The sequence below is a fragment of the Diadema setosum genome, chromosome 12 (genome assembly GCF_964275005.1).
Source record: "Diadema setosum chromosome 12, eeDiaSeto1, whole genome shotgun sequence".
Classification (NCBI taxonomy): Eukaryota; Metazoa; Echinodermata; class Echinoidea; order Diadematoida; family Diadematidae; genus Diadema; species Diadema setosum.
In genome coordinates this window covers 7,346,084-7,372,740 of record NC_092696.1, presented here as the reverse complement: position 1 = coordinate 7,372,740, position 26,657 = coordinate 7,346,084, and the positions used below count along the sequence as shown (strand labels likewise).

Sequence of the window (26,657 nt, the reverse complement as noted above, 5' to 3'; positions counted from 1 at the left end):
TATGTGTGCATGCGTGTGTAGGCCCATTATAGCGTGGATTTTGAGGGGGATAAGAGTGGGTGGAAGTGTGTAGGGGATCGGACTAATCCATGGTAAGAACATCATGCTCTTCCTTACATAAGACAATGACTGCTGCTTACATACTGGTAGTACTTTGAAATTATGACAACTGGACACAAATGATACAGCAGCATGAACATTAAGAACACAGAAAATGTTTCGTTTGGCGTCATTTAATGCACAATCATCTTCGCATGAATTATTGAGACCATTAGCCAGTCTTCTTCCAACCATAATGCACCATAGTTTTAGCCACATCTCATTTCGAAACAGATGACTATACATTATAGGACTACACAACAATCTGTTTACTGTTTACTAACCATGGACTGGTCATCATGTATAAGCCTCCTGTATAAAGTAAAGCCTGGGTAAAGATACATGGGATTCAAACTCAACCTCTAGTGGCATACAGATGTATCTGTGGGATTTCAATAAAGTAGGACGTGGTCAATATCGTAACAATGCACTGGTCCAACATAAATGGCAGAAGAATTATCACTACCAGACCTTTTCCTGGTTTACTTAATTACTTCTGAACAAATGGCGTTTATGTGTTGTTGTTTTTTTCCTGCAGACAAGAGATTTCTTATCGAGAACAGTTAATCAACTACAGAAAGTGTTCTCTTTAAATATAAGATATCTGGTCGGAGTGATTGACTGTATCGAAACGGGATGCGATTGTCATAAAGGTCTTCTGTGCATTCGCTATTGGTATTTTACTAGTTGATGCCAGGCGGGTGTAGTGTACTAGTAATTTGTGCATTTTTTTATTTGCTGCAGAAGCGGTTGGATGAAGGGGGGGGGGGGGGCGTTTCGTGATATACACACTCATCTTCTTTTGGCTTATGGCTCATTTGACGACAAAAATATAGAGAAATGAATATTGCACGTATAATGTATTATAACCCAGACATATATAAGTGTGAGGTTGTGCATGGGCAGAGCTCCCAGTATCGATCTACGATACACTGGTCCTAACCTTGCTATATCGTCGCTTAAATAGGTGGGCACTTAAACATTAATTCAGACTGAATAAAGACAATGTATCAAGATTTAATGACAACGGCAACAACAGCAAAATTTAATGTCGTTACTTTTTAGCCTAGATAACCGTAAAAACCGCATTCTTAATGAAGGGGTCTCACTTTTGTGCGTCAAGGCATGAATCATATTTTTAGAAACGAAAATATTGCCGCGCGTATTGAAAGAAAATTAATTTCTACACTAATGCTCAGGCTATAAATAGGTTGTGGACGAATTTGTGGGTAACGGCCACGCCATTTTCTTGTCTCCGTTTGCGTCCCGATCAAACGCACGGTAGGTAGTGAAGGAGCGTCCTGTATCGAGGACGTCTGGTAAGACACCCACGTGGTTTTTCCGCGCGAGCTTTGACGCATTCGTAATGGCGTACGTGTCCTTCCGGTAACACTTCATCGTGGAGATACACAGCACTTCCTTGCAACCCCGCCTGAAGTTCGGGTTGTAGCACGAGTAGATGAAGGGGTTCCACGCGCAGGCGGCCAGCGATATCCACAAAGTTACCGAATAAATGCGAAAATCTGATTGGGCTAAGCTATCCCTCATGGCACAGACAAACCACTCCTGTGAAACAAAAAATGGCAACCATGAAATGAAAAACACTCCGCTGACTATCATGAGCATCTTGACAGTTTTGACCTTCGCGCGCGGAACGCTATTCATAGTCCGATGCAAAGAACGTCCACCCACTCCAACGGTCCAAATGTGACGAAACACACGAGCATACGTTATCACGAGGATACAAAGTGGCAAGAGGTATTCCACCAACAACAGTGCTGTGACATACATGATGCCCGCTGCTTCGGATGATACGAACGGCTGGCAAACTTCCCGGGTGTCTCCCACCAGAGTCACTGTCGAGAAAAAGTAAAAAGCTGGGCAGGATATCAAGATGCCAAATGACCAGCTGATGATTATCATTTTCTTTGCTTTCCCTCGCGTTATTTTGAAGCTGAGGGGATACAGTATCGTGTAGAATCGATCGATACTTATCGCTACAAGGACGAATACTGATGCACCCGGTTTCATGTACTGTAAGAATCGAACGAACATGCAGAGGAACGACCCGAAGACCCATTCACCGGCCACGATCCCTCCGATAAGGAAGGGCATGCAGAACATGGCCATGATAAGATCCACAACGGCGAGCGATATCACGAAGTAGTTTGTCGTGCTCTGCAACCTCCGGCTTCGCTGCACCACAATCAAGACGAGTATATTGCCGAATATGCACACCAGGCACATCAGGGAGGCAGCGAACGCCTCCAAGACGGTACCGAAGCTCATGGTGGTTACCGAAACGCCTTCTTGTTCCTGGTCCAATTTTGGTGATCCACCAACCTTCGTATCAATCCATAATGTAGTATTCCTCTGGGCAGGCCACCAACTTGTCTGTTCCAATTCTGTTGTCACTTCAGTTGTGTAATTGAAGACATCCGTGGCTGGTACACTGCTCATTCTACGGCGTCCTTACCTGTGATAATAGAGTATGAAAATAAGACTAGAGTTTACATCCGAAGGGTCATTAAGACAGCGATCTCTCTAAATCCCGTGGATTGAAAGTCAATCTAATAGATTGTAGTCAGGGACCAATCCAAAATTGGATTGAAAGTTTCAATCGAATAAGATTGAATTCTAACTCTATTAGATTGAAAACTTCAATCCAACGTTTGGATAGGTCCCTGACTATAAATCTATTTCAATCTAAGGAATTTAGAGTGATTGGTCTCATTTTGCCCTGATGCCTTCTTTAGCCCCCACCTTTGTTTGAATAAGGTACGCGTGTGTCCAAAATTTCTGACCCCTGCCCCTTTGGCGAGATTGTCTTAGACTGTTCCTTCCTTGAAGATCCCCTATATCCAAAACACTTTCCAAAGCACTCCCAAATCTCAAGACAGCTCTCGTTCTAATCTCCTATCTCAATTCAGACATCCCACCTTATCCCAGGTAACTGCTATTACAGTGTCTTATTATGTTATGCTATGTTATTTGTAGGCCCATCTATACTTTTCAAAGTGAAGTAATGCCGAATGAAAAATAATCTTTTTCATATGATTTTCGAGGTATAGCCTCCTTTGTAATTTCTCGAGAGCACTACAAGAAAAAAAATGTCCCTTTTTGAATGTCCCTTTTTTTCCCGGTTCCAATATAACACCAAATAGTAATGCTTGGGTCGCGCGAAAAAAATACTGCTTTATACATAAGATATAGGGAGCATACATGCAATCCCTAAAAAAGGGGGAGGCTGGGGGTGGCTTCAGAGTTCACGCTGTTCTCCAAGATAGCTCCTACATTAGGATTGCAGCACTGCCATGCACCCACTTGTATACACATTGGGCGTGAAGGAGAATCATAATGCATATCTGTCCGCAGATGTGCACACATGTGCTGGGGTTGAACTTCAGGAACTATTATAGGCTATAAGTATACCTGCATATAGGACAACGCAGGGATAGTTTTATTCGAAACATTTTATCTGAATCAATGAAAGATAAAAGTGATGTGTTCCTGAGCATCCATACGATTTAGTGTCTTTTCATCAGGATAAGCTTTTCAAAATATGGGAATGTCACATCAGAGTAAAATGATATTGAAATGTCTTGTCTGAACCGACAAGACCGAGCTTGTTCAAATAGAACAAAGAATTTTGTATCCATGTTTCATTGCAATCACTTTAATACATTGCACAGGCTGTAGTTAAAAATGGGCGATGATAGTAAAAAACAGCACCACCATAACCAACAAAAAAAAAAACACCACCAAAAATGCAAGAATAAAAAGCTGTTTTCATCTCCCTCACGCCGATCATCGTCGCACAATCTAAAGCTAGCTCCTTTTTTTTTTTCATTTCGACCGATTCAATATTTTGTTCACTTTATTATCCAGAATGCACTCGTTATTTTCGTTTAAAAATGAAATTATATTAAAAAAATACTACCAACACGGCGCCATTAAGAAAGCGAAAGACACGTAAGCACACGTCCTCGCACCTAGTGAAGGGTAAACTTCAATTTCTGGAGAAGACAATGCAGACAAAATCAACTTTCAGCTCAGAGATTTCCATCGCAGGCTCGCTGCCTATTTAACCCGTTGTGTGCCGCCTTGCAAAGAAAAGCGCATACGGACTAATCATTGTCCAACTTCCCTAGAGCAACGAGTTATAGATTTCTTTTCTGCTTTCTCGGACTTGTTCTGGAATAAAAAAACACGCAAAAGGCCGAATTTATTTAGTGTAGTAAGCACGTTATCCTTGACCCAACTTTAATCTTCTCATCGTATGAGCTACTCGTTCGCTGTCCTTGCTGTCCCTATTCTCTACATTCTATACGACGTTTTAATACCAAAAAAAAAAAAAGAAGTATGAGGAAAGTGAGAGAGTATACAATTGTGTTGACGTAGGAGAGGGTCGAGGTTGTTATGTTTTGGGGGTTTTCTAATGGTACAGGTAGATTTTGCTATTGTTATTGTTGTAGGAAATAAAAACAAATGAAATTAAAATGAAATAAATGAAGATTGCGACCTGATGTGCTTGGTTATTTTGGATTTTGTATTATGGCGGAACTGTACCATGAGTATAAATTTAGCCCAGTGAATGCATGGGACAGAAGTATCGGATTATACCTGGGTAGAATCTGATGGTAAGAGAGAGAATGGTTGATATTTCAGCGCATAGTTATCGTGGCAATACAGTGAAATGAAATTAGGAGAAGCAAATCTAACTGCAAGGACATTATAATGCAGTCAAGCTTATGACGGAAGCCTACACTTGGTTGCTGCTGCAGCTTGTAGGCAATCCAATGTTATACAATGTACAGTATCAAAGGTCACATGCAGCGACATATTGTGGAAAACAATACTACAAAGGTGTATTATTCTTGGTATAAGACGCCGTCAGAAATCATGTGAGTTTCGTGCTGATAGTGCTATTCTCGTGTTGGTACAAATACTATCTAATATCATGGAGAGATAAAAGAAGAAGTTTTGATGGTGATGGGATAGTAATAGTAGCTGTAACAGTTAAGCAGAAGCTGTAAAAAAAAGACGTACAATTATAGAAAAAGAAACAATGGAAGTGAAATATTTACACCGTTTTAAAGGGTGTGTACAGTTCTGGTCGAGGTGAAGATTTAGCTTATAACGTTTTGCAAGATATTCGGAAACCACTTTATGATATGTCAAATAGCATGTAATTCTAGGGGGTATCAAACGTTTGTTTGATGAAAATCGGTTGGCAAATGGCTGAGATATCCAAAAACAAGGTGAAACAAAGAGATCCTAATATAAGGCGTGGCCTGTCACTTTTTTTTTTTTTTGATATCTCAGCCATTTGAAAACCAATTTTCATCAAATAAACGTTGAATCCTTCTTAAAATTACATGCTCTTTCATATTTCATAAGAGGTTTCTCATTATCTCACTTAGGAATGTTCAAAACATGAATCCCCACCTCAACCAGTACTGTACAGTCCATTTAAGTCGTTATAAGCCTATGTATAAAAATGGTTGAAATCCTTTTGTCCGTTACGTGTATACTAAATAAAAAAAAAAAAACACCTCTTGATGTTGAAGAAGCACTGTATAGTACAGTAAGAGACCAACAGCGAATAAAGCAAAAACGCAATGACATTTAAAATGCAATGCACGAGTACGATCACTTCGCCTCCATAAAGGTGTGACATAAAGTCAAATTTAGCGAACGTGAGTCTTTCATAATATGTCATCCCTTCTTCACCGTGGAAAATGTCAGAGGGTGATACATCAATGGCGGGCGATCGGGCCGGGGAAGGCGGACATCAGCTCTCGACTCTGCTAGCCACTTAGCACGGCGTCTCCAATTTCCCTAAAATGTTTACGCAACGGGCGTAACGATGAGAGGTGAAGCTAAATGAATAGCGAGGTGTTGATATGTAGGCATTTCAAAATGATGACAGCGTTGCCTACCTGAAGAGTGTTTCACAAAGAATGTAAGTCGACCTTAAAAGTTAGAGTTATAGTAATACGCTGCGAGTGTCTTCAATGTTGTTCTAACTTCCTAATGAAAATTGAAATTTTTGAGAGTGTATTTTTTTTTTTTTCACGCAGCCGCTAAAATACAATTTGATAAAATAAATGAGGATTTTTCCTGTATTTTGAGATGGATGCTGTTCCGAAAAGCTGATGGAAGTTAGTGACATACCATAATTTTAGGTTGATCTGAAATCTTTGAGACATCACCCTGAAGTCCGGATTCATAACTATAATCGACTGAAGGTAAATGTTTGCGGTTCCTTGGCATAACTCTTGGCACAAAAAGTTGGGTCTTTTCCCATTTTTCAACAAAGGCTACTTTTTGCTACAAGTGCAAAACATAACACGCTCGTATTTTCAAATCTAATTTCAACGCCGTTCACGTTACAATATACAAAATTATAATTTTTCTATTAGAATGCCGATATGTAAATATTGGCATTCTATAATAAAAAAAAAAAGAAAAAAAGAAAGAGGAACGCTGAAAAATCTTCCGTCGAAAGAGCATGTCCACATGGGCTAACAGAAGCTCATGGCTATTGTAAAGGGCCTATACTCGTACAAAGCAGCACTATAGTCACCAATAGCGTAGTAAAGACAACACAAACAATAGATACAGTCATTAGAATCTTCGTCCGCCATTTCGCCAAGAACAAAGCATACAGTACGTGAAGCGTGACACTCACTTGTATAGCAGGCGAATAAATTAGGACGCCAGTAATACGATACGTGTGTGTATATGCTTGCTATTACAGGCGCCATCTTTGTACCACTGCTTGCAACGTGAATCACAGACAGACAGACACACACACACACACACACACACACACCGGTGGGACATCATGTGCATCGGAAGCACAACAGAATCGCTTCAGGCAATTATTCATTATTGTATTATCTTGGCCATAATGGCGCACACGAGCCAACATGCGTATTGTGCACACGTTGGGTTCCACCTACTGGTGATAATAATCTCTAGTTCCTCAGGCTCCATTGTCAACCAAACACGGTCAATCACGGCCCGATCTGCATGTTTCTACGTGTTGAATCCCCCGTGAATCGCAAGTCCCCTAATAAAATACGTGTGGTGCCTGACAATGATATCATATCTTGTGCACACACTTTCTTCATATCTACGGACGATGTCACTGAAATATTGATTCGGAGTATACAATGTAGATACCAAAGCAGTGCAGCTATGGCTATATTGAAAATAGTGATGATGATAATGATGATGCTGATGCTGATAATGAAGATAAAGTTGGTGATAATAAGAGTAATATTGATAATTAATGATTTTAAAAATACCGACAATAATAATTCATCATAAAAACTACCTTAATTACTGTCTGGGGATTTCCAATTACCCAGCTTTACATCTAGGCAAAGAGACACGTTCTTATTGCCCAGAGATTTGGTAAGCCCAGACGAGAATGAGACTCATGTTCTTGCGTTACAAAAAGGAAAAATTAAAATCTTTGAGTGCAACACTGTACAACCTTACCCACAGCAAGCCAGTTAATTCACTCAAAATACTACTAAGAACAGCACTATATCCTGGCTGCTACTTCTCGTGGTGCGTGAACAGCATAATATTATGTTAACGCTGACTACAAACAGTATCTGGAAATAAGATCAAGCCTTTTTCACCGAATGGCGTGTAGTGTATGATGCGAAGCGCTTTCACAAGGCAATATTATGAGGTTACAAACTGTAGAGGTTGGGCAAAATATGTCACACAAATGTTTACAAAAACAACTCTCTTTGAGTAAATTAGCAATTCAGAAGTTCGTCGTTTCGAATATGATTGGTTGTTATTAATGCGTAGACATGCACACACGACACTGTGATCCTTCATCACAGTTATACCATGACAGCGTTGCAAATAGTCACGCAGTAAAATCTCAAACCTTGTGATTCAATGCATTGTTCACAAAAAATGAACCGAAAGTTTGCTACCTAAGCTAACTCCTTTCCAAACTTCAATGCCTTATAATCTTTTGAAACTCTCGATAACACCTCGAAGGCTTGACCGTGTGGGTGCGATATTCTGATGCGGTGCATTGGCTTATTGTCTTTGAGGAATTTAAATTGGCTAGTCCACTACCACCGTGCTTGATTGCATCGAAGTGTTTGTCTTGAAGTTAGCTCTTTTAATGTTTCTCGTTGGTGTTAGGGGGGAAAATAAGACAGTGGCTGGCCAGTACATGCCTCACCAACCCTTTTTGTATCCAGCTACAAATTCGACGTCTCCTCGGCTATCAAAATACACTCTGCATACGTGTTAGTCGTACATTGACAAATAACGCAACTGTGATGCCATTTACTGCATGGATCTTGCCTTTAAACACACACACACAAACACACACACACACACACACGCACACACACACACACACACATACAAACAAAACAACATCTGCTGTATTATGTCAACGACTTGGATTACAGTGTGTAAATAAATGTCATGCCAAACTATACGCTGCAGCGCCTGATGATAGAAATAAAAAAAACAAAACGAATACAGGAACACAAAAACAATCAGACCTTAGGGCAATCGTGTGAGAAAACACAGCAAAATAGCAACATGAACTACATAATCCATTGCACATAGGATTAAACGGAACCTTGTGAAAAAAGCATGTAATCCTAATAACAGAAGATCTGAATTCTAGTCCACACCATGCCAACGTTGTCATGGAAACGTATCAGACACGAATAATTATATGGAGCACTCATTAAACGGAATGTGTGGACTTTGTACTCATTGGGATGAAGTTCGCTGTGTTGATTTTTTCTCCGTTCAATGCATGCGGTGACATTGGATTCGCCATGATTATTTGACTTCGGTTTTAGAATTTGAGGAGCAGTAGTATTTGTGCCTATACGACTAGCAGCATACGACTCAAGTCATTCAAATCATTCATTTAAATGAAAGAAAAGAGGAACTGCGTGCATTTATAGCCCTTACGGCTGTAAAGTCATTATCACCGATTACAAGTCGAATTTATGCAGACCACGTAAGCCTATGTACCAAGATGCATTACTTTTCAGCATGAAAAAAAAAGTCAGCTTGTGATCACAAAGTCATAACGTAATATGATCAAAGGATCAAAGGCGCCATCTTCGACAAAGTCGAAAGAAGATCATAATCATTTTAAAGCCATTTCAATTACAATCCTTTTCTCAATTACAAATGACCATGATCATACATCACGTTTACATTGTTAGGTCAGGCACAGAGGCCCGAATTCACGAAGGTGGTACAACCTCGTCCATTGTTTAAACCATGGACAAAGACCATGGAGCGCCAAGTGTCGCATGGGCTATTTCGTTACGAAAACAGTCACTTCGTAACGAGTAATATTCCATGCGACACTTGGCGCTCCATGGTCTTTGCCCATGCATGGTTTAAACCATGGAGCTACTAACAGAGAGTAGCTCCATGGTTTAAACCATGGACAAGATTTTACCACCTTCGTGAATTCGGGCCAGAGAGGACTGGTATACAGTTCTTTACGACAGGTCTGAAGGTATTTTATCTCACGACCAAAAATGTCTGGATAGAGAACTTACTATCTACAATTAATAATTGTACACACACCTTATAGACTGCAGATATGGATTATTCGCTTTTTAGGCAGCATGCTTGTTATCAGAGAAAGCATCTAATGGACCAGGGCTCGAAACAAACTGCTTTCCTCTGTTGGCCCGTTTGGGTCATTAAAACCTTTAAATTTCAAAGTTTGGTGGCGCGACAACTTTGCAGGATCCAAGAGGAAGAAGGTTTCCCCCAATTTTACCGTTCTTACAAGATAAGCAATTAATTTTGTATTCAATTAAATTCAATTCAAATAATTCATTTCCATATAATGTAAGACCAGGTATATGGTCTTATCGCTTATGGCACGAGTAAAGAATTTCAAATTGCACGTATTTCAATAATAATATTGTCATAGTAATTTTGTCGTGGTAATTATTTCGATCTTAAATTGACAATTAGTTAAGCGACAAGAACCATGTATTCATTTCATGAATTTGAATAAAGAACCATATATTTTTATCTTTGTATGGGAAGAGATATCCACAACAAAAGCACAACTTGTAAGTTTTTGTTAATCACTCTAGAAGATAAGAGAATCTCAAGATCAGTCAAGGATTCCATGTATGAAAATCTTGACATAATGACGACAGATGAAACGGACGGACAGACAGAAAGGACAAGAACGAAACAAGGACGGACAAAATATATAGGCCTTATTGTGTAAATATTAGTCCGGCTTTTATGTTCAAACGAAAATAGAATAATGCTCAACAGAAATAAACAAGCACAGAGGAAAACAAAGAAAAAAAATAGCCGTATATGTGTGTGTGCATGCAGACAGGTGTGGCACGTGCTGACTACAATTTATTTACCTGCTATCATTTCGCGTGATATCACACGGTTCCAGCGGAAAATCTTGCTCAATCATTTGAAGAGTTTGTTTGCAAAAACCGATGAGTCCATATTTGCCAAATGGAGATATTTGCGATTAAAGGTCAAGAAAAATAAAGGAATAAGAAACATTTTGCTTCTTTTGACCATAACTTCAAAAATATACCTTATATGTAGTGACCAATATATCATTTAAAAGGTATTATTTTGTACTTTATGACAGAGATCGTACTTCAAAATCTTCAAAAATGGACTTATCTGTTTTTGCAAACAAACCCTTCATTAATTTGTTACCACGGAGTACTCTGCATACATTATTTGTCCGGCGATGTGTCTCATAATGAAGGACTCACGCGCTCAAATTAGAGACAACGTATCATGGGCAATTTCTACCTACAGACAACTACAGTAGTAATAATTGCTGAGTCCATGCATACAAGCACAATGTGAGCTAAACAAACACGGTTTCCCTGCAACAAATTACCAGAACAAAGCGTGTTCGCATAGACTCATAAGACTGCCGCAGCCGCGCAGAATAATGGATGTTATTCGAGGACAATATTGGTACAACGAAAGTTAATACGGGTGATTCCCCTTATATATGCATTGCCATCAGTCGTACGACAGGGTCGACAATGCTCTCAAATTTAGAGAGAGAAAAAAAAGTAAATATATTACAACTACAACAAAATCATGAAATCTATCAAAACAATGCAATGACTGTCAATGTGTAGATAATGACAATGAGTTTTCACTGTCTCAGGAAAAATATAGGCCGAGTACCACTGACCCCTCGATCGCGCGCCGTGGATGGCGGTTGCCATTGACAATGAATGGGTTAAGGTATCTCAGGTAGCATTGACAATTACAGCAGGATGGATGATCAATGCCACAGAGATATTTTGTAGCAAAAAAAAAAAAAAAAAAGAAGAAGAAGAAGATAATATGGGAATCATTTAAGCGCGAGACGATTTTTAGCGTGCGCCGTTTCTCATTGACGTCAATCGGAGCAACGAGCAATGAACGTTAAGATGCAATTTGGCCGACTCACTTACCATGAGTTATATCCATGGCTTTCTGAAATCTCGGCAGCACTATTAGAGTGCCTTACTCCAGTGTCTGCAGTATATCTATCTTCATAAAAAAACTGTCTCTAGAAATGTTTACTTCAATTTATGCTTTAAAGATATCAAATATTGGCAATATAGGGATACTGAATAAGCCCCTCAAAAAAAAGTTTGGAAATCTGAGTTCAGTTGTAAATTTCTCCAGTTTGTAAGCACTATGCAATACATGCTTGATATCAATGGAAAGATTATTAAATTTTCTTTAAAATGATATCCTACTCATTATGATTGTGCTATCAAGTAAAGGGCTGTACTCAAAAGTGTCTGAAAAGGTCTGCATTGAAAAGTTGCGAAATGAATAAGAACGGTCTTTATGAACGAGAATGGTCGTGAAGATTAAACAGAGAACATTTTTATTTGTGTGTGTGTGTGTGTGTGGGTGTGTGTGTGTGTGTGTGTGTGTGTGTGTGTGTGTGTGTGTTATGTCTTTTGTTCTCAACTGGTCAGCCATGAAGGCAAATTTCAACAGACATCTTAACTTCACATCCAAGTTTTCAGTGGTGCCATGCCAGGCAATTTTGATAGCTCATCAAGTTTTATGGTTGTACCGATGCCACGTGAAAGCAATGTTCAAAAAGCCCGCGCCATAGGGCAAATTAAAGCTGAGATGCTCCAGAAAGATGACAACTCAAGACCACATAGAGCGAGACTTGTGCGCAGCTTTCTCGAGAGAGAGGGCATCACTAGAATAGGCTGGCCTGCATGCAGCCCCGACCTCAACCCCATAGCACATTTTTTGATCAACTTGGCCGAGCTGTGGGGAAGAGGGTCGCAAATGCAACGACATTGGTAGGACTCCGTCAGATACTGGTTGACGAGTGGAACGCCATTCCTCAGCAGCGAATCACGAAGCTAATCAACATCATGAGGACGCGGTGCCAGGCGGTGGTGCAAGCACTTGGCTCGTCCACCAGATACTGAGCCCCGATCATGTTAATTGACAATTATAAAGACAAAGTAAACATAAAGTACAGACAAAATAACGACAAAATGAAGACAAAATAAAGATGAAACTCCAATAAAACCAAGACCATGCCATTTCACTTCTTTATGTCTTTGTTGTGGTTAATGTGGCGAGGTTCTGTGAGATAAAATGGTTTGAGTCATAATCGTTTGTGTTTGTGTATTTATATGTGTGTCTGTCTGAGTGTGTGTGTGTGTTCGTTTATCTGTTTGGTTGAACGCATACATGTTTCACCCCATAAAAATGCTGATGTTACAGTAAATAAATCAGGGGCGTCAAAAATTGGGCCATTTTGCAGCTTTTAAATTCTGACTTCATCTCATATTTGTAAGCAACGCACCTCCATGTATACGATAATCATAACAAGTATGGTATCATTTTGAAGAGAATTAAACAATCATTGTGTGGTACTAAGCACAAATAAATTATTTCTAAGGAAAATGAGAAATTGATCAAACTCAGATTTCCAAAATTTTTTGAGGGGTTTATATAAGGCGTATCATTGTATTTTTCATTATAAGGAATGGGAATTAAGGAGCATCCGCATTAAAGACATGAGAAGATACATCTGTCTGCTTGATGTTAATTTGTATCTTTAAATTTGTTCGCCTTTGACACGTGACCATAATGTCACGTTTGCGGTACAGCTGTACTTTTGAACTGTCACATGTTGGTATGAATTGCAAAGTTATGTTTACTGAGTACTTTATCAATAAACACCGCTTCTTCGTTGTTGCCATTTTTTTTCAGTTTTCTTTGCTGAATTGTGCTTATATCTCTTTTATTTCGGTTTTTTTGTGTAATCAATGGTAAAACAATAAGAAATCACACTGGATGGAGTTCTTATAGGGATTTTTTCTGAAGTTAGAAAATATTTACTACATACGCTTGATCGCGAAACATTGTATGCAAGTTAGAAGCCTTATCATCTTTTGAAAGTTCCTACAAATGATTATGTAGAAAAATATATGAAAAAAAAAACATACTACATGAATATTCGTTTATCAAAAGATCATTTTTGATGAGTTGTGAATGCCGGTGTGCCTGACAACAGGATTTTACACAGGTTTTATACATGCTTTCCAGAAGTCAAAGTGTCATAGTCAACTGTGTTTCGGTTCAGTTATTCATAATCTATGTCATAGGTGCTCTGCCAATGGATTCCTTTCAGAATTTTAACTTGGGTATCATCATTAAAGGGGAAAATCCAGTCCAAATATATGTTAGTCTGATACAAAAAGAGTAAAATCTTACGAGCTCAACGATAACAATTTGACTGAAATCGGATGAAAAATAAAAAAGTAAGAATGACATTTTGAAGTTTTGCTAATTTCTGCAAAACAGTTCATGTACAGTGGATATGAATATGCAAATGAGTGAGTTAACCATGTCATACCCTCACAATTTTCCATTGATCGTGTACAAAAAATGATGGAAATTCAATGCTTTTGTCATTGAAGTCTGAAACGTGATGTTGTTCCTGGTTGAATAACTTCAGAATAGTGGTCAGGTAGATATACCAGGATTTGAGCCTTGGGCATGCGGTTGAATGAAAGACTGGACATTTCCAAATTTTATTTACAAACTATATGACAAATTGTGATGGAATCAGATGCTCACTTTGCCATTTGCATATTCATATTGACTGTTCAAGAACTGTTTCCTGAAAAATTAGCGAAAATTTGAAATGTCATCTTCCTTATTTTTCACCCGATTTCGATCAAAATTTTACCATTGAACTCGTATTATTTTACTCCTTCTTAACAGACAAACTAATATCTGGATTGGATTTTCCCTTTAAGTCTCTGAGAACATTCAATCACATAATCTCTTTTTAAGATGCTTATCAATTTCACATAGCATTATGGCTAGATCAGAGCGTAAAACGGAATGTCATGTCCTCTAATTGCGTCATGGTGTCATAGATGACCCCAATGACGGGACATGACTTTTTGTTTTATACAACATGTATTGGTGATTAATCATCCTTGTATAACTCATTTGTCGTAATCAAGTTCTATTAATTCTTTCCTTAAAGTTGCTCATGATGATAGGCATAGGTACATAATAAAAGTTTGCTCTCAATAGTCTTATATTTTGTTCGTTTTGAGGAGTTCTTTTATACTCTAAGGCGTTAGAGTGTAATCGAGAAATTGTCCGTATACATATTGTTATGTTCCTGGTATCAGTGGTAGGGCATTTGTATTGACAATGACATTTCTTTTTATCACAACAACCTAAATCCTCGGAAACGATTCGCACGGATATCGTTTACCATTAAATTGTCTGGAATTTACTATCAAACGTCACAAACCTCAGTGATTTGAGCTGTGATGTCCTAATGGATGAACAAAATCCAGTATAGGGGCCTTCATCATTATCATGTTTTCACTATAAAGTTTATAATAAACAAATGAAGAGTTGTACCGTAAAACGAGCTAACACCATTCTTGTTAAATTTGAGATATTTATGATTCAAGCTATTAAAAAACAAATGAAATAAAAAGTAAATACATTATATCTTTAATCATAACTTCTACAATAGTCATTGCTATGTCACAAGTGAGGTATTACCAGAAAGGTTTAATTTTGCTCTACCTGATGATGGACTTATTTTGAAATGTTTAAAAATGGCGATTAGCTCATTTTGCCGTAAATCTCTTCAAATATTATCAAGCCAGATTAACCCGAATAGTGAAAGTATGAAGACGAAACCGTCCCAGTCAATTTTATGGAGCACACAGCGGGGGCTGCTGTCTGTCCCTTTAACGCGTCCATCAGCCAAATCGAATGTCAACAAGCGTTGAATCTCGACAACCGTTACCATGGCAACACTTTGCTGTGGATTCACCGTCATTAAGGTACACACCATAAAACCTACACAGCTTTACACCACAGGCAGGTAAACAAGCTCGTACATACAGTAGAGCTGTACTCACGGCACAAGGGCTTTACTGCATGATCTTCTGCAGTTATATCACATACGTGGTTGTTATATAAACGGCTGCATACCTCTTTTTCTTTTTTTTAAGCCTGCACACTACCAATATTGATGGTGATATAAGTGTTAGATATTCCATTCGCATGAGCGTATATTGTACACATTATATCCCGCAACAGTACAATACATGCCCGAGTTGATACGAATTCCTCATGCATGTATTTTGATCGTACGTAACCCGACAGTATAAAGCTGCGTTTATAGATTCCAGTTGTGATGCCTTCATCGCTGAGCACTGCGCTGTGTGTATCCTCAATTCTTCTCACGTACGATGACCACGGGTAGCGGAGAAGTATACCAACTTAACGTGTGCTCCTGAACATTAAACTCAAACTTGTGACTTATTTCCACCTTTAAGCTAACCATTTTCAGCTCTCCTTTGTAAACACGGACATGGGTATTATTTTCTGACATCTCCTACACTCGATCGATGCAAGCATGCGTTTTGTACAAGTTGGTGTACAATCACATCTAAGAAACTAGAATGTGAAATTCAACATAAACACTATTTTAGCTCCTTTCTACAGATGTACGACACAGATGTTTACCATACTTACGTCTGCCTGTCTTATGCTATATCCGGCCCTCTGTCTTCTTATATAATTATCCGATTCAACTCTAACACTCTTCATAGCCGTCTATTTTCAACGCGCTCTGCGATTCCATTTAGACTTCAGTTCGATTGGGTTTAGAGACTCCCATCTCTACACGGGAGTTATCACAATGTACGACGTTGCGCGCAGTGAGTATAGAAAGTAAGATGCCGAGCGAATCTCATTTCCCGCTGATTTTTTCCCCTCTCTCTCCTCCTCTCTCGACATCGCATTACCATTCTTGTCGTGGTCTCTGAAACGATAATTCGTTTGCGTTGAATCTACGTGACCCAAACAGTGGATTCTGGCGGAGGAGCTGCGTTACTCGTGGGTAACCAACGGAGGAACGCGTGCGGAGGGATTTAGCTGCCCGCGGAATCCTTATGGCGCTGTGCACAATCTGAGTACACATGGATGCTGGTTATCGTCTGGGCTCCGGAGTCTCTCAGTGTTATTTGTGTTAATACAACTCCGTTTGTATCAGAACGAGCTGTTCAGTCGAACGCAATCTACCGCCTCCTCCGAGATTTAAGAGAACACTTATTGCTTTAAAGAATCTCTCCTTCCCTACCTCTCACCCTCTCTCAGTCTTCTCAATTTCATTTTTGCCTGTATGTGGGGGTCTGGTTTTTTTTTTTTTCATTTGGCTCCCTTTGCCAGACGTTCTTTTTGTCTGTCTGTCTGTATGTCCTTCCCAACCCCTTGCATCTCACTTATGTAATGTCTTAAGAAAAATTTTTCTTTATTAACGCCACTTTGAATAACTATGTATTCATCTGGTGAACGATATCACATACATAAAACGTCGTGTTTTGATCAAGGTATTGATTTATCTATGTGTGTGGGTTTTTTTTTTTTCACAAGATATCTACTCACAACCATTAAAAATGATAACGCTTATCAGTTTGTATGCGTCGGGTTATACTGGGTGCACCAAATCTTATATAGCAAGCATTCATCTCTTGTGATAATAGAATACAGTTGTAATCCTGCGTACATTTCACCGTACGAAAGGTGTATATTGGTAAAGGAGCGCGCGTATACCTCGATGGGCTTTACATAGATCGCTCAAGATTCATTGGATATTCTTACAAGAAACAAAATATTTCCCCTTCTTTTTCCTGCCTCTCTTCCTCTCCCTCCTCATCCTCCCGAGCCTCCTCCTTCTCCTTCTTCCCTTCGTCCTCCTCGCCCTTCTTCTCCTCCTCCTCCCTCTCCTCCTTTTTCTCCTATAGTTGTCCTCCTCTTCCTATACTCGCCCTCATCCTCCTCCTCCTTATTTCCTTCTCTTCTCCCTTATCTTCTCCTTTTCTTCTCCTTCTCCTCCTCCTCCTTCTCCCCTTCGTCCGCCACCTCCTCATGCATTCTCATCCTCCTCCTCATTTCCCCCTTCCCTACTTCTCCTCTCCATGCCCCCTCCTCCTCCTCCTCCCCATCCACTTGTCCCCATCCCCCTCCTCTCTCCGCCTCCCCTCCTTTCCCTTCTCCGCCTCCACGCCTAATACTCCTCCACCCCCTCCTATAATGCTTCTGTTTAACTTCTCTCCCAACTATTCATATAACGATACAAAGTCTGACCAGGGACGCATCTCAATATCCTCTCGAGTGCCATATGGTCCCGTTGCCTTCTCCGGTATACCCTGGGACTAAAATAAAGATTTACAATGAACGCCCTTTGCAGTTATTGTGAGATATCTAAGCAATAATTTACTGGGTAGACATCGCACTCAAGTGCGCTGTTTGTTTGGCTCGTTTTTCCTGCCAGTTCGGTTCTTGCTTTCATCATTCTTCCTTTTTTTTTTTGTCTGTCCATTTTGTCAGATATCATGATGTCAATATTATTTATGGAATCCTTCACTTATTTTGAGCTGCCCTTTCTTATATTCCATCAGAGTAAGTAACACTATTAACAAGCGAATGAGGCCTACTTCTCTTGTGAATTTCTCTTTTCAATATATAACAATATATTGATTAATTTTCATTTTATTTGAACACGGTGGTAAAAGGCATGTTTCTCGTCCGGTGGTTTTTATTCTAATTGCTTACTTGGTTCGTTTATCGAAATATAAAGACAAAATTACTTTGATTGTATCATGTATTATTAATTTTTTTTTTTTTTGCGAGAAATTCCTTTACCTTGTATTAATTTACATGAAAATAAAATTACTTAATTTGAATTGAGTTGAATTGGCGGCCTAAGCCTAAGTGATGGGCAGTCAGTGTTACTCATGAATAATAATGCTCCAGCCTTTCTACAGGTGATGATATATACTCCCTATTTTGACACACCCTGTACGGTGCAAGGTACAACGCTGATTCTCTTCCTTCGTGACGTATACCACACGCGCACTCCTACTGCTCCCTCCTGAAACGCTCCAATTTGGGTTGACACGTTGTTGCCAATGGCAACCGTTTTTCGGGTTGATCACTAGTGCCTTCTGCAGCTTCACTTGAATCCCCTAGAAAAATGTGGCCGTGGCCACTTTTATCAGCGCAACGATATGAAAAGCATGCCTGTCACTGGTTTGCTCTGACAAAAAAAAAAGTCTGTATCATAATAAAATGCATTTTAAATGGCTGCTATAGGAATCGATGTAATGGTGAATTTGTAATAGAAGCAAATGATGGCAGTGACATGGATGATGACGATGATGATAACAATGACGACAACGACGACGACGATGACACGGACAACGACGACTGCATCTCCAACAATGATGATGATAATAAAACCATCGATGAAAACCACAGATCAAAAAATAATAATGCTGATAACAACTTTGACATTATAGCCATATCAATGGTAGCAATTACAACAGATGCAGTAATAATATTGCGATCATGGTACAGAACAAGAAAGAGCCTGCTTCCGGGTAGAAGCTTGTCAAGCCAAATCAATAAAGATCCTAGTAATCCAGTCTCAAGTATCTTTATTCTTTTTTTTTTTTTTTGGGGGGGGGGGAAGAACTCATCCTAATCAAATGCTTATCATCGGAATCCATATTTCGTATTGTGCGTACATTATTTTGCAAGAGCCTAGAAGTGTGACTTGGTAGTGACAAATCTTTATTTTTCTCACTGCATTTTTTATTCCCTTCTTTGCCTTGATTTTCCCGATATTCTTGGCTGCAGTGTGCTTACTTGTAAACATAGTAATGGTATTCCTCCCTTGTGTTTCCCCTACTGCTCCTCCGTGGATAGGAATAAGCGTGTGTTGAACTGGATAAAACGGCAAACACACATACACGCGTACGCACACACTTTCAAATAAACTCTCGCCCCCTACACACCCCGCCCCCCTCTGGCACACACACACATACGCACCCACTCGTCACGGCCGGGGCCACGTTTTTAAAAGTGGGGCCCAGTTTACATTTCTGGTGCCACTTCCGAGTTTCATCAACTACCAAGAAAAAAACCAACAAAACAAACAAACAAAAACCTTCAGCGGTATTTTCTTTCACCACTTCTGACCCGATTTCTCTTATCTCCTGTCAAGAAAAAAAAAAAGAAAAAAAAAACACTCTGGCTTCCAATCAATCGACATCTACTATACAAGCAAAAAAAAAGGTTAACCAATTTCATTTTTTTTTTCTGGTGCCACTTCTGGGGTTAAAAAAGTGGGGGGGGGGGGGGGCAAGTGGTTAGACCCTATGTATTCCTATGTATTATGCAAAAAAGTGGGGGCCCGACCCCCCCCCCCCCCCCACTTCCCGGTTTCGTCGTCCTTATGCTTGTTATTGCACAATTTTATGTCCTGCGTCGTCCAATTGAGAGCTCGTCAATGTGATTTCGCTGCGATTAATTCACGATGTAAAGGCCCGGTCCCACTGGCCGATGGACACAAAACGTATAGTATGCGGAAAGTAAGTAGTAGTATGCGGAAAGGACACAGCGGACGAGCAAAATTTCGGGGATGGCTCCATCCGCTTTCATCCGCTCCAGAAATTGACAATATTGGCGAAAATTGGCGAAAATAGAACGGGAAAAGAACGAACGTGGGTAGTATGTAGCGGGGATGTTAAACGGATATTCATCGGAAGCCTAGCGGATGAAAGCGGATGGAAAACAAAATAGATAAAAATAATGAGGGAGGGGGACGTGCACCCCCTTTAATTTTTGTAAAGGCGCCTCCCCTTTACGAAATTCCTGGATCCGCCCCTGTAATACATAAGTGATTTCTAATCATGAAAAAAAAAAACCCCATAAAATCTGAATCTCATCTCAACGAAAAGTGTACCATCCCTATAAAGAAATTGTATAATAATATTGGATGTGAGAATTCAGCTTTAAACTTTTTGCGAGATACTTGTACTTTATTAGAAATCACTTCATGAAATGCCAAGGAGCATACAATAATTTCTAACATGAATTCATCGTTTATTTGATGAAAATCGGTTTTGAAATGGCCGAGATATAAAAAGTCAAGTGAAACAAAGCGATTCTAATTAAAGGTTTGTCCCACCATTAGGATCACTTTGTTTTGGATATCTCAGCCATTTCAAAACTAATTTATCAAATAAACTTTCAATTCCTCTTAGAATGTGTATGCTCTTTCATTATTTCATAAGAGGTTTCTCATCGTCTCCAGAAATCATATTTTAAAAAATAAACAAACCGTAAACCTAACGCCAAACCTCAACGGAAACTGTACCATCCCTTTAGGGAGACATTACCCCTGTGTTTAATGTGGAGTCCGTGTGCTTTCACTTCTGATCGAAGGTGATGTTCGAAAAGTGCTTTTAGCCAGAAGAATCAATATATCTATGGTGTGAACTGTGAAGAATTCATCTTTCATTACGACAGGGTTGATAACGGTGTGGAGGCTAATGTACAGAAATATGTACACACACACACACACACACACACACACGCGCGCGCGCGCGCACACACACACACACACACACACACGCACGCACGCACGCACACACACACGCACACACACACACACACACATATACATATATATATAATAAACTACGTCTTTGTGAAATATATCAGGATTAACAGACATCCTTGCCATATCTATTTCGACTCGTTTACTATGGCGCCCGGTATGATGAAAATATTGTACGCATTATATGCGTACACTCAAGGGGGAAACTGGCATCTTGGAATATTAACGAGAATACAATGAACATGGGTGTTGGAATGTCGAGATTGCCCTTAATAGTCAAGGCAAAAAGGCCCTTATAGTTGTCTTAGGATTCTGGACTCTTTTTATATCTTTCTTTGAGCTGCTAAACAGCTGACAACATAGGTCAAAAGTTCACACACTTGTTATTCCCACTAACGCTCCCTAAACATTCTGAGATGAAATGCATTAGCTGAGAGCAATCTTTTTTCCCCTCGGGTTCGCTTGATCGCGCCATCACTCGACGTGACGCGTACAGGTTTAGCATAGCAGTTTCAACAAAGATATAGTAGAAAGAGTCCAGAATCTAGACTACACTTGCCCATAACGTGTAACCTCTTTGGAATAAGGGAGTTCACGGTTGTGATTTGCGCATGTTCAAAACAAAGGTCATATGAGACTGTCTGTATTTGCCACTGACTTTAAAATGCCATTACAATACATGTGTTTTGGACTGAATCAGAACGTTAAGGTGTAAGTAATTCATTCATCAACACTGATTAGCAAAATCTCTCCATGCATTTTGTGAGCATTGATTTAATAGCATGCTTTAACAAGGAATTCTCGATCACAACACATGTCCATGTTGTTTGAGAGTCTGTGGTGTAGGGGTCAAATGAGACACGCGCTAACTATGAACTCCATTATAATAATCATGGCAAGCACATAGCGAAAAAAACAAACAAACAAACAAAAACAAAACAAAACCATCTTTGGTTGATTTTCTCTTTTGACATGCATCAATGCCAATTTTATTTGTATTTCCTTTCATCATTTGGACGTATCTGGGCACATATACAAATAGTTCCGTATAAAATTATACATAAATCTGTTCATATGCAACATAAAACTGCATACACTAAGAGGAATTAGGTGGAAAAACAAGAATGGAAGATATTTGCAATCGAACAATGTAGAAGAAACAGGTCACGAAAGTGAAGCCTCGTATTCGAATAAGAGGTCCTAAAAACAATCTTCAGAATTTACGCGAACATGAAAAAAAAAAAAATGTATTATGCAATCTGGCATAAGCCTTTCACTTGTCCGTTTAAATTCTTCTTCAAAACTCTTGTATTTGTACTACCATTGCAAACATACATTACGAACAACTATAACAGCATCACCAGTACCTACGACGTACAAGGTCTACGCCAAAGAATAGCACACATGTTTTAAAACAATGATACACATCTCACAACCAAAAAAGAAAGCCATGATTAAAAACATACAAATCAGATTGTAATCGATTGCATGGGAATGCTAACTACAGAATGTCGACCGAGAAAGAAAATAAAAACGCCCTAATCATGCAAGTCTGAGGTACTTGACAAGAATAGGTATAAAATCGCGTGGCGTGTGGATACAAGTCAACTTGACTTTTTTTCCCCTCTGAATTTACTTAATGTCTCTCCATAAAGATGTACCTCCAGATTTTGCGAAAGAATGCAATTCATCCACAAAACGAGGCACTTAATCGGGGATACAAGAGTTATATTCCAGTGAATCGTGAAGAAAACAAAACGAGCACTAGTGCCTAAAAGTTCCTCCATTATATTTTCAGGAAAAGCAGCATTCTGAAGGAACACATGTTCAAATTAAATACACTTTTTGTAGATTTCATGGTCAAGCAATTCTCTTTTTTTATGGTATCTCAAGTACACTATAGAGTGCATTGTTGAGTTTGCTCTACACATCTAATCCTACACTACTACTGAGGTTGGGGGAATACATAAGTGAACTAATATGTACACAAAGAGAATTATACAGGAAGAGAAATGAAAGACACCTTTGCCACAGATTATTCCAAAACTTTCTCCCTAGCACAACTTTTGGCATGGATTTCCCGCATGTACAAGCATTCACCTAGGTCTCAAGCAAATGTCCAATTCGATTAATATGTCATAGTATTTTCAACATTATAATTGAGCATACAGCAAGCTTTCAAATTATCCAGTTTCTAGGAAATGAAGTCACTTTGCATTTGAATTAAAAGAAATTCCCTACATAATACTGACTGGATCTTTGGAACAGTGCAAATTAAAAAAGAGCTTGAAGTGCGTATAAAATAATTTTCATTGGAAATTTAGAATTGCACGTTTATGTCTTCAATAATCAAAAACAAAGATCTGACCCGAAAGAAGTGAATAAAACGGCAAAAAGAAAATCTACCATCCTCCAGCTGTTTAATAATACTCGGCAATCAAGACTTGGACGAATTTGCACATACAAGATCCTATATGATTGCTGTCTTGTACAACTGATATGCGCAAAGTTGTTACCTGTATATTTTTTCACTCTTTATAATATACCATGGAAAGGAAAAAGAAGTAATGTTGTTCTGGTTTTTTTTTTATCTTAATGGAGAACGGGAATCTCGTCCATCTTGGTGCGACGTCGTGGAATGGCGGCGAATCGCGGTACGATGTAGCAGAGGAGACCCGAGAGTGTTAGAATGACCACCAGCATGACGGACATACAAATAATAACGGAATAGAAGAGGGCGCTATTACCGCTTGACCACGCCTGGAGTTCATTTTTACCGTGGACTTCCGGCTGGTGTACATTCACCGTTTCTGCAGGTTGCAAATCCAGAGAGAGAGAAAAAAGTGAAATGATTCTCGGCTCGCTGACTGTTTAATCTTAGTGCAAACTGTATTTCCCATAACCTAAATGACACGTAAGGTTTGAACTCACATGTGCTTGTACAGGCAAAAAAAAAAAAAAAAAAAAAAACAACAACCAAACAAACAAACAAACAAGTTAAATGACACTTCACTAGCATGCTACGTCAAATTAATTCTTTCGCCTTCACACACTTTTAAAACATCGTACCATGGTAACGAGATATTCTCATTCCAACAAAGTAGGAATCTGAATGTGTCACAGTATAACAAGATTTTATTAAGCACCTATGTGCATACAACAGCTTTTCCCCCTGCAAGGACACCTAGGAAAGGGCACAAATGAAATGACAAGATTTAACCACGCGCGTTTCTCCAATGTTAAGACGAAGTATTGGTGGAATTGGTCAGAAATATACTTATACTTGTCGACCTTAATACATGTACCGTCTTAAGAAAGTTCTTAACAGCAAGTACAGATTTAAAGCAGGAATGACAAGCGATAATCTTTTCCTCTTGCGACTGCCTATGTGTACTCAAGTCTGATTTTGAAAATCAATGAATTTACGTTCAAAGGACAATTTTCTTCGACCCGTCGGACATCACAAATGGTTTAGAGGAGGGTTTTCAAGTTCATTTACTAGCATGTATACATCTCTCACCGTTTTCACAGAGGTTTCCGTAAAATCCAGCCGGACATCTACAAGAAGCCGTGGCCGTAGTGTCGTCCAGTAGACACATTCCACCATTCTCACAGGGACAAATGTCTGCGGTGGGGGAGGGGGATGAAAAATGTAAAAGTTTTCATTTTTTTTTCTTTTTAAATGACAAGATTATACCTACCTCTACGATTAAATCAAGGGTTTGTATAATCAAGTTGAATACTTTTAGACAGAATTTTGTGAAAATAATCGCCACAATACTACACCACGTAAGCCAAGGTCGAGTATTTAAAGTAGAATGTACCCCTGAACTTGAAAGGTTTTGGAATCGGCCAATGTTAACTTGGAAGGCTGCCATATATTTTGTCCACATAAAATGTGAAACATCCTTTCTTTACATTTTCACTCCCTGTTGGTGTTCCTGAAAGCATGCTATTACCGTGTGCAAACCTGGGTCTGACTGAATCTAAATTCTGTTACCGAGTTTATTTATTTTTCTCAAAACTATGTAAGAGATCCTTTCAAAACATCATACATCCGTAGCAAGCATAGTGTCTTTTAACTATGTGCAACGTTCGCACGTCCGACTCAGTCGACTGCGTGCCAACTTCGGATATTCTGCTCAATCCCACAAACCCGCCCAAACTGATTGATAAATCGCCAAATGCAGCAGTACAATGAAAGCTTTTATCGCACTTTCGTTCGTCTCCCATATAGCTTGTATTTTATATGGTGATTAACTATCAAGCGGTGTTCCGTAATAGATTTGTGTGGAAATTCTAGGTTTCTGTCACTGTTTTGTGTGCAAAAGTCATGCCTTTACAGTGATTGTATTTACTGGTCATTTCCAAGAAAAAAAAAGTCATCGATTTGTCTTACAATTTTCATTAAAGCAAAGCTTGGTATTTTCTCTACAACTCTGCTCATTACATGTTCAGCTGAACAGACATCTTTAGAAGTTACATAAATTTGAAAAACAATGTTTTCTCAAAGCATGACTACGTTGGTGTCTCAGAATAATGTGGCACACACGGAGTTTCCACCATGGCACACGAGTTAAATCACACACATAATAAACACAGACATCAACAGGTAATCTTTGTCTGGTAGTTGAACAAGGAATTTTAAGAAATATGTTCTACTAACTCATCATAGCGCTCAATACATTCCCTTCTGCTCGTTACTGAACGGAGACAGTAAAATGTGAAAAAAGTTTCTGCTTACCACTCAGGTCCAGGAACTCGGTGTCCCTCCGCCTTCTGCTGGCGATACACAGGTACTGGGATGGAATGTAGAAGCACTGCTCAGATGGGGAACATGGATTGCTGGAGCATGGGTTGGCACCCACTAAAAGAGGAGGGGGAGGGGTGATTAAAGGAGACCTCCGGATGATTTTCAGATTTTTACATTTGAACAACTATACATTAGTTATACCGAGGACAGCGTTTCAGAATTTGTAATAATTGGGATGAAGAATAAGAATAATTTCAAAATTTAGAACAAATTGCAATGAACAAGGATGATGACATGGCAGAGTCACCATAAGAATGCAGGAGTTGGGGCTCAAGGAAGCAGAACAAAAGAAGGCATGCATAGATTATACACAGGTGAACTCGCAAGCAAGCGGTATTGTAATGAAATTACACTGCTACATTTCTGAAATATGTGAATCTTCCATGTCATCATCCTTGTTCAGAAAACGTTAAGGTTTTTCAAAATATTGTTTCTCTGCTCAAGAACCACAATAAATTGAAAAAATCTATACATGGAGTTGTCGATTTATGTACTACATGATGTGAAATTATGACACTTGTATGAAAATCGTCTGGAATGTCCCTTTAATGAGTATTACGGAGGGGGTAGGGGTGGTGATCACATTACGTCATTACCGTTCACATCATTATCCGAGTCATACCCCGCTCTCGACAGTTTCTGGTATTTTTCTCCCTTTTATTTCAGCATACATAAGATGTATTAGATTGCCCGCTATTCATGAGCCCGATTTGAATCTTC

The 26,657-nt window shown here is 39.2% G+C and overlaps 2 protein-coding genes across 2 annotated transcripts in view; both read right to left on the bottom strand.

The window, feature by feature from the left end:
* Positions 1 to 953: 953 nt before the first annotated feature.
* Positions 954 to 2,569, bottom strand: LOC140236055 (probable G-protein coupled receptor 19). The gene has a single exon (XM_072316028.1). It carries the CDS (start codon positions 2,557 to 2,559, stop codon positions 1,300 to 1,302), a length of 1,260 nt encoding a protein of 419 aa, XP_072172129.1. The 5' UTR covers positions 2,560 to 2,569; the 3' UTR covers positions 954 to 1,299.
* A 19,504-nt stretch (positions 2,570 to 22,073) lies between these two features.
* LOC140236330 (uncharacterized) overlaps positions 22,074 to 26,657 on the bottom strand; it is an 81,254-nt gene continuing 76,670 nt past the window's right edge. The window contains exons 60-62 of the mRNA XM_072316285.1: positions 25,869 to 25,991; positions 24,645 to 24,749; positions 22,074 to 23,934 (exon numbers count right to left, since the gene is read on the bottom strand). Of these exons, the coding sequence (XP_072172386.1) occupies positions 23,717 to 23,934; positions 24,645 to 24,749; positions 25,869 to 25,991 (446 nt within the window). The 3' untranslated portion in view covers positions 22,074 to 23,716. The remainder of the gene's footprint in view (positions 23,935 to 24,644; positions 24,750 to 25,868; positions 25,992 to 26,657) is intronic.

Coding starts and splice junctions, on each gene's coding strand:
- LOC140236055 (XM_072316028.1), bottom strand. CDS start 2,559: ATGAGCAGTGTACCAGCCACGGATGTCTTCAATTACACAACTGAAGTG.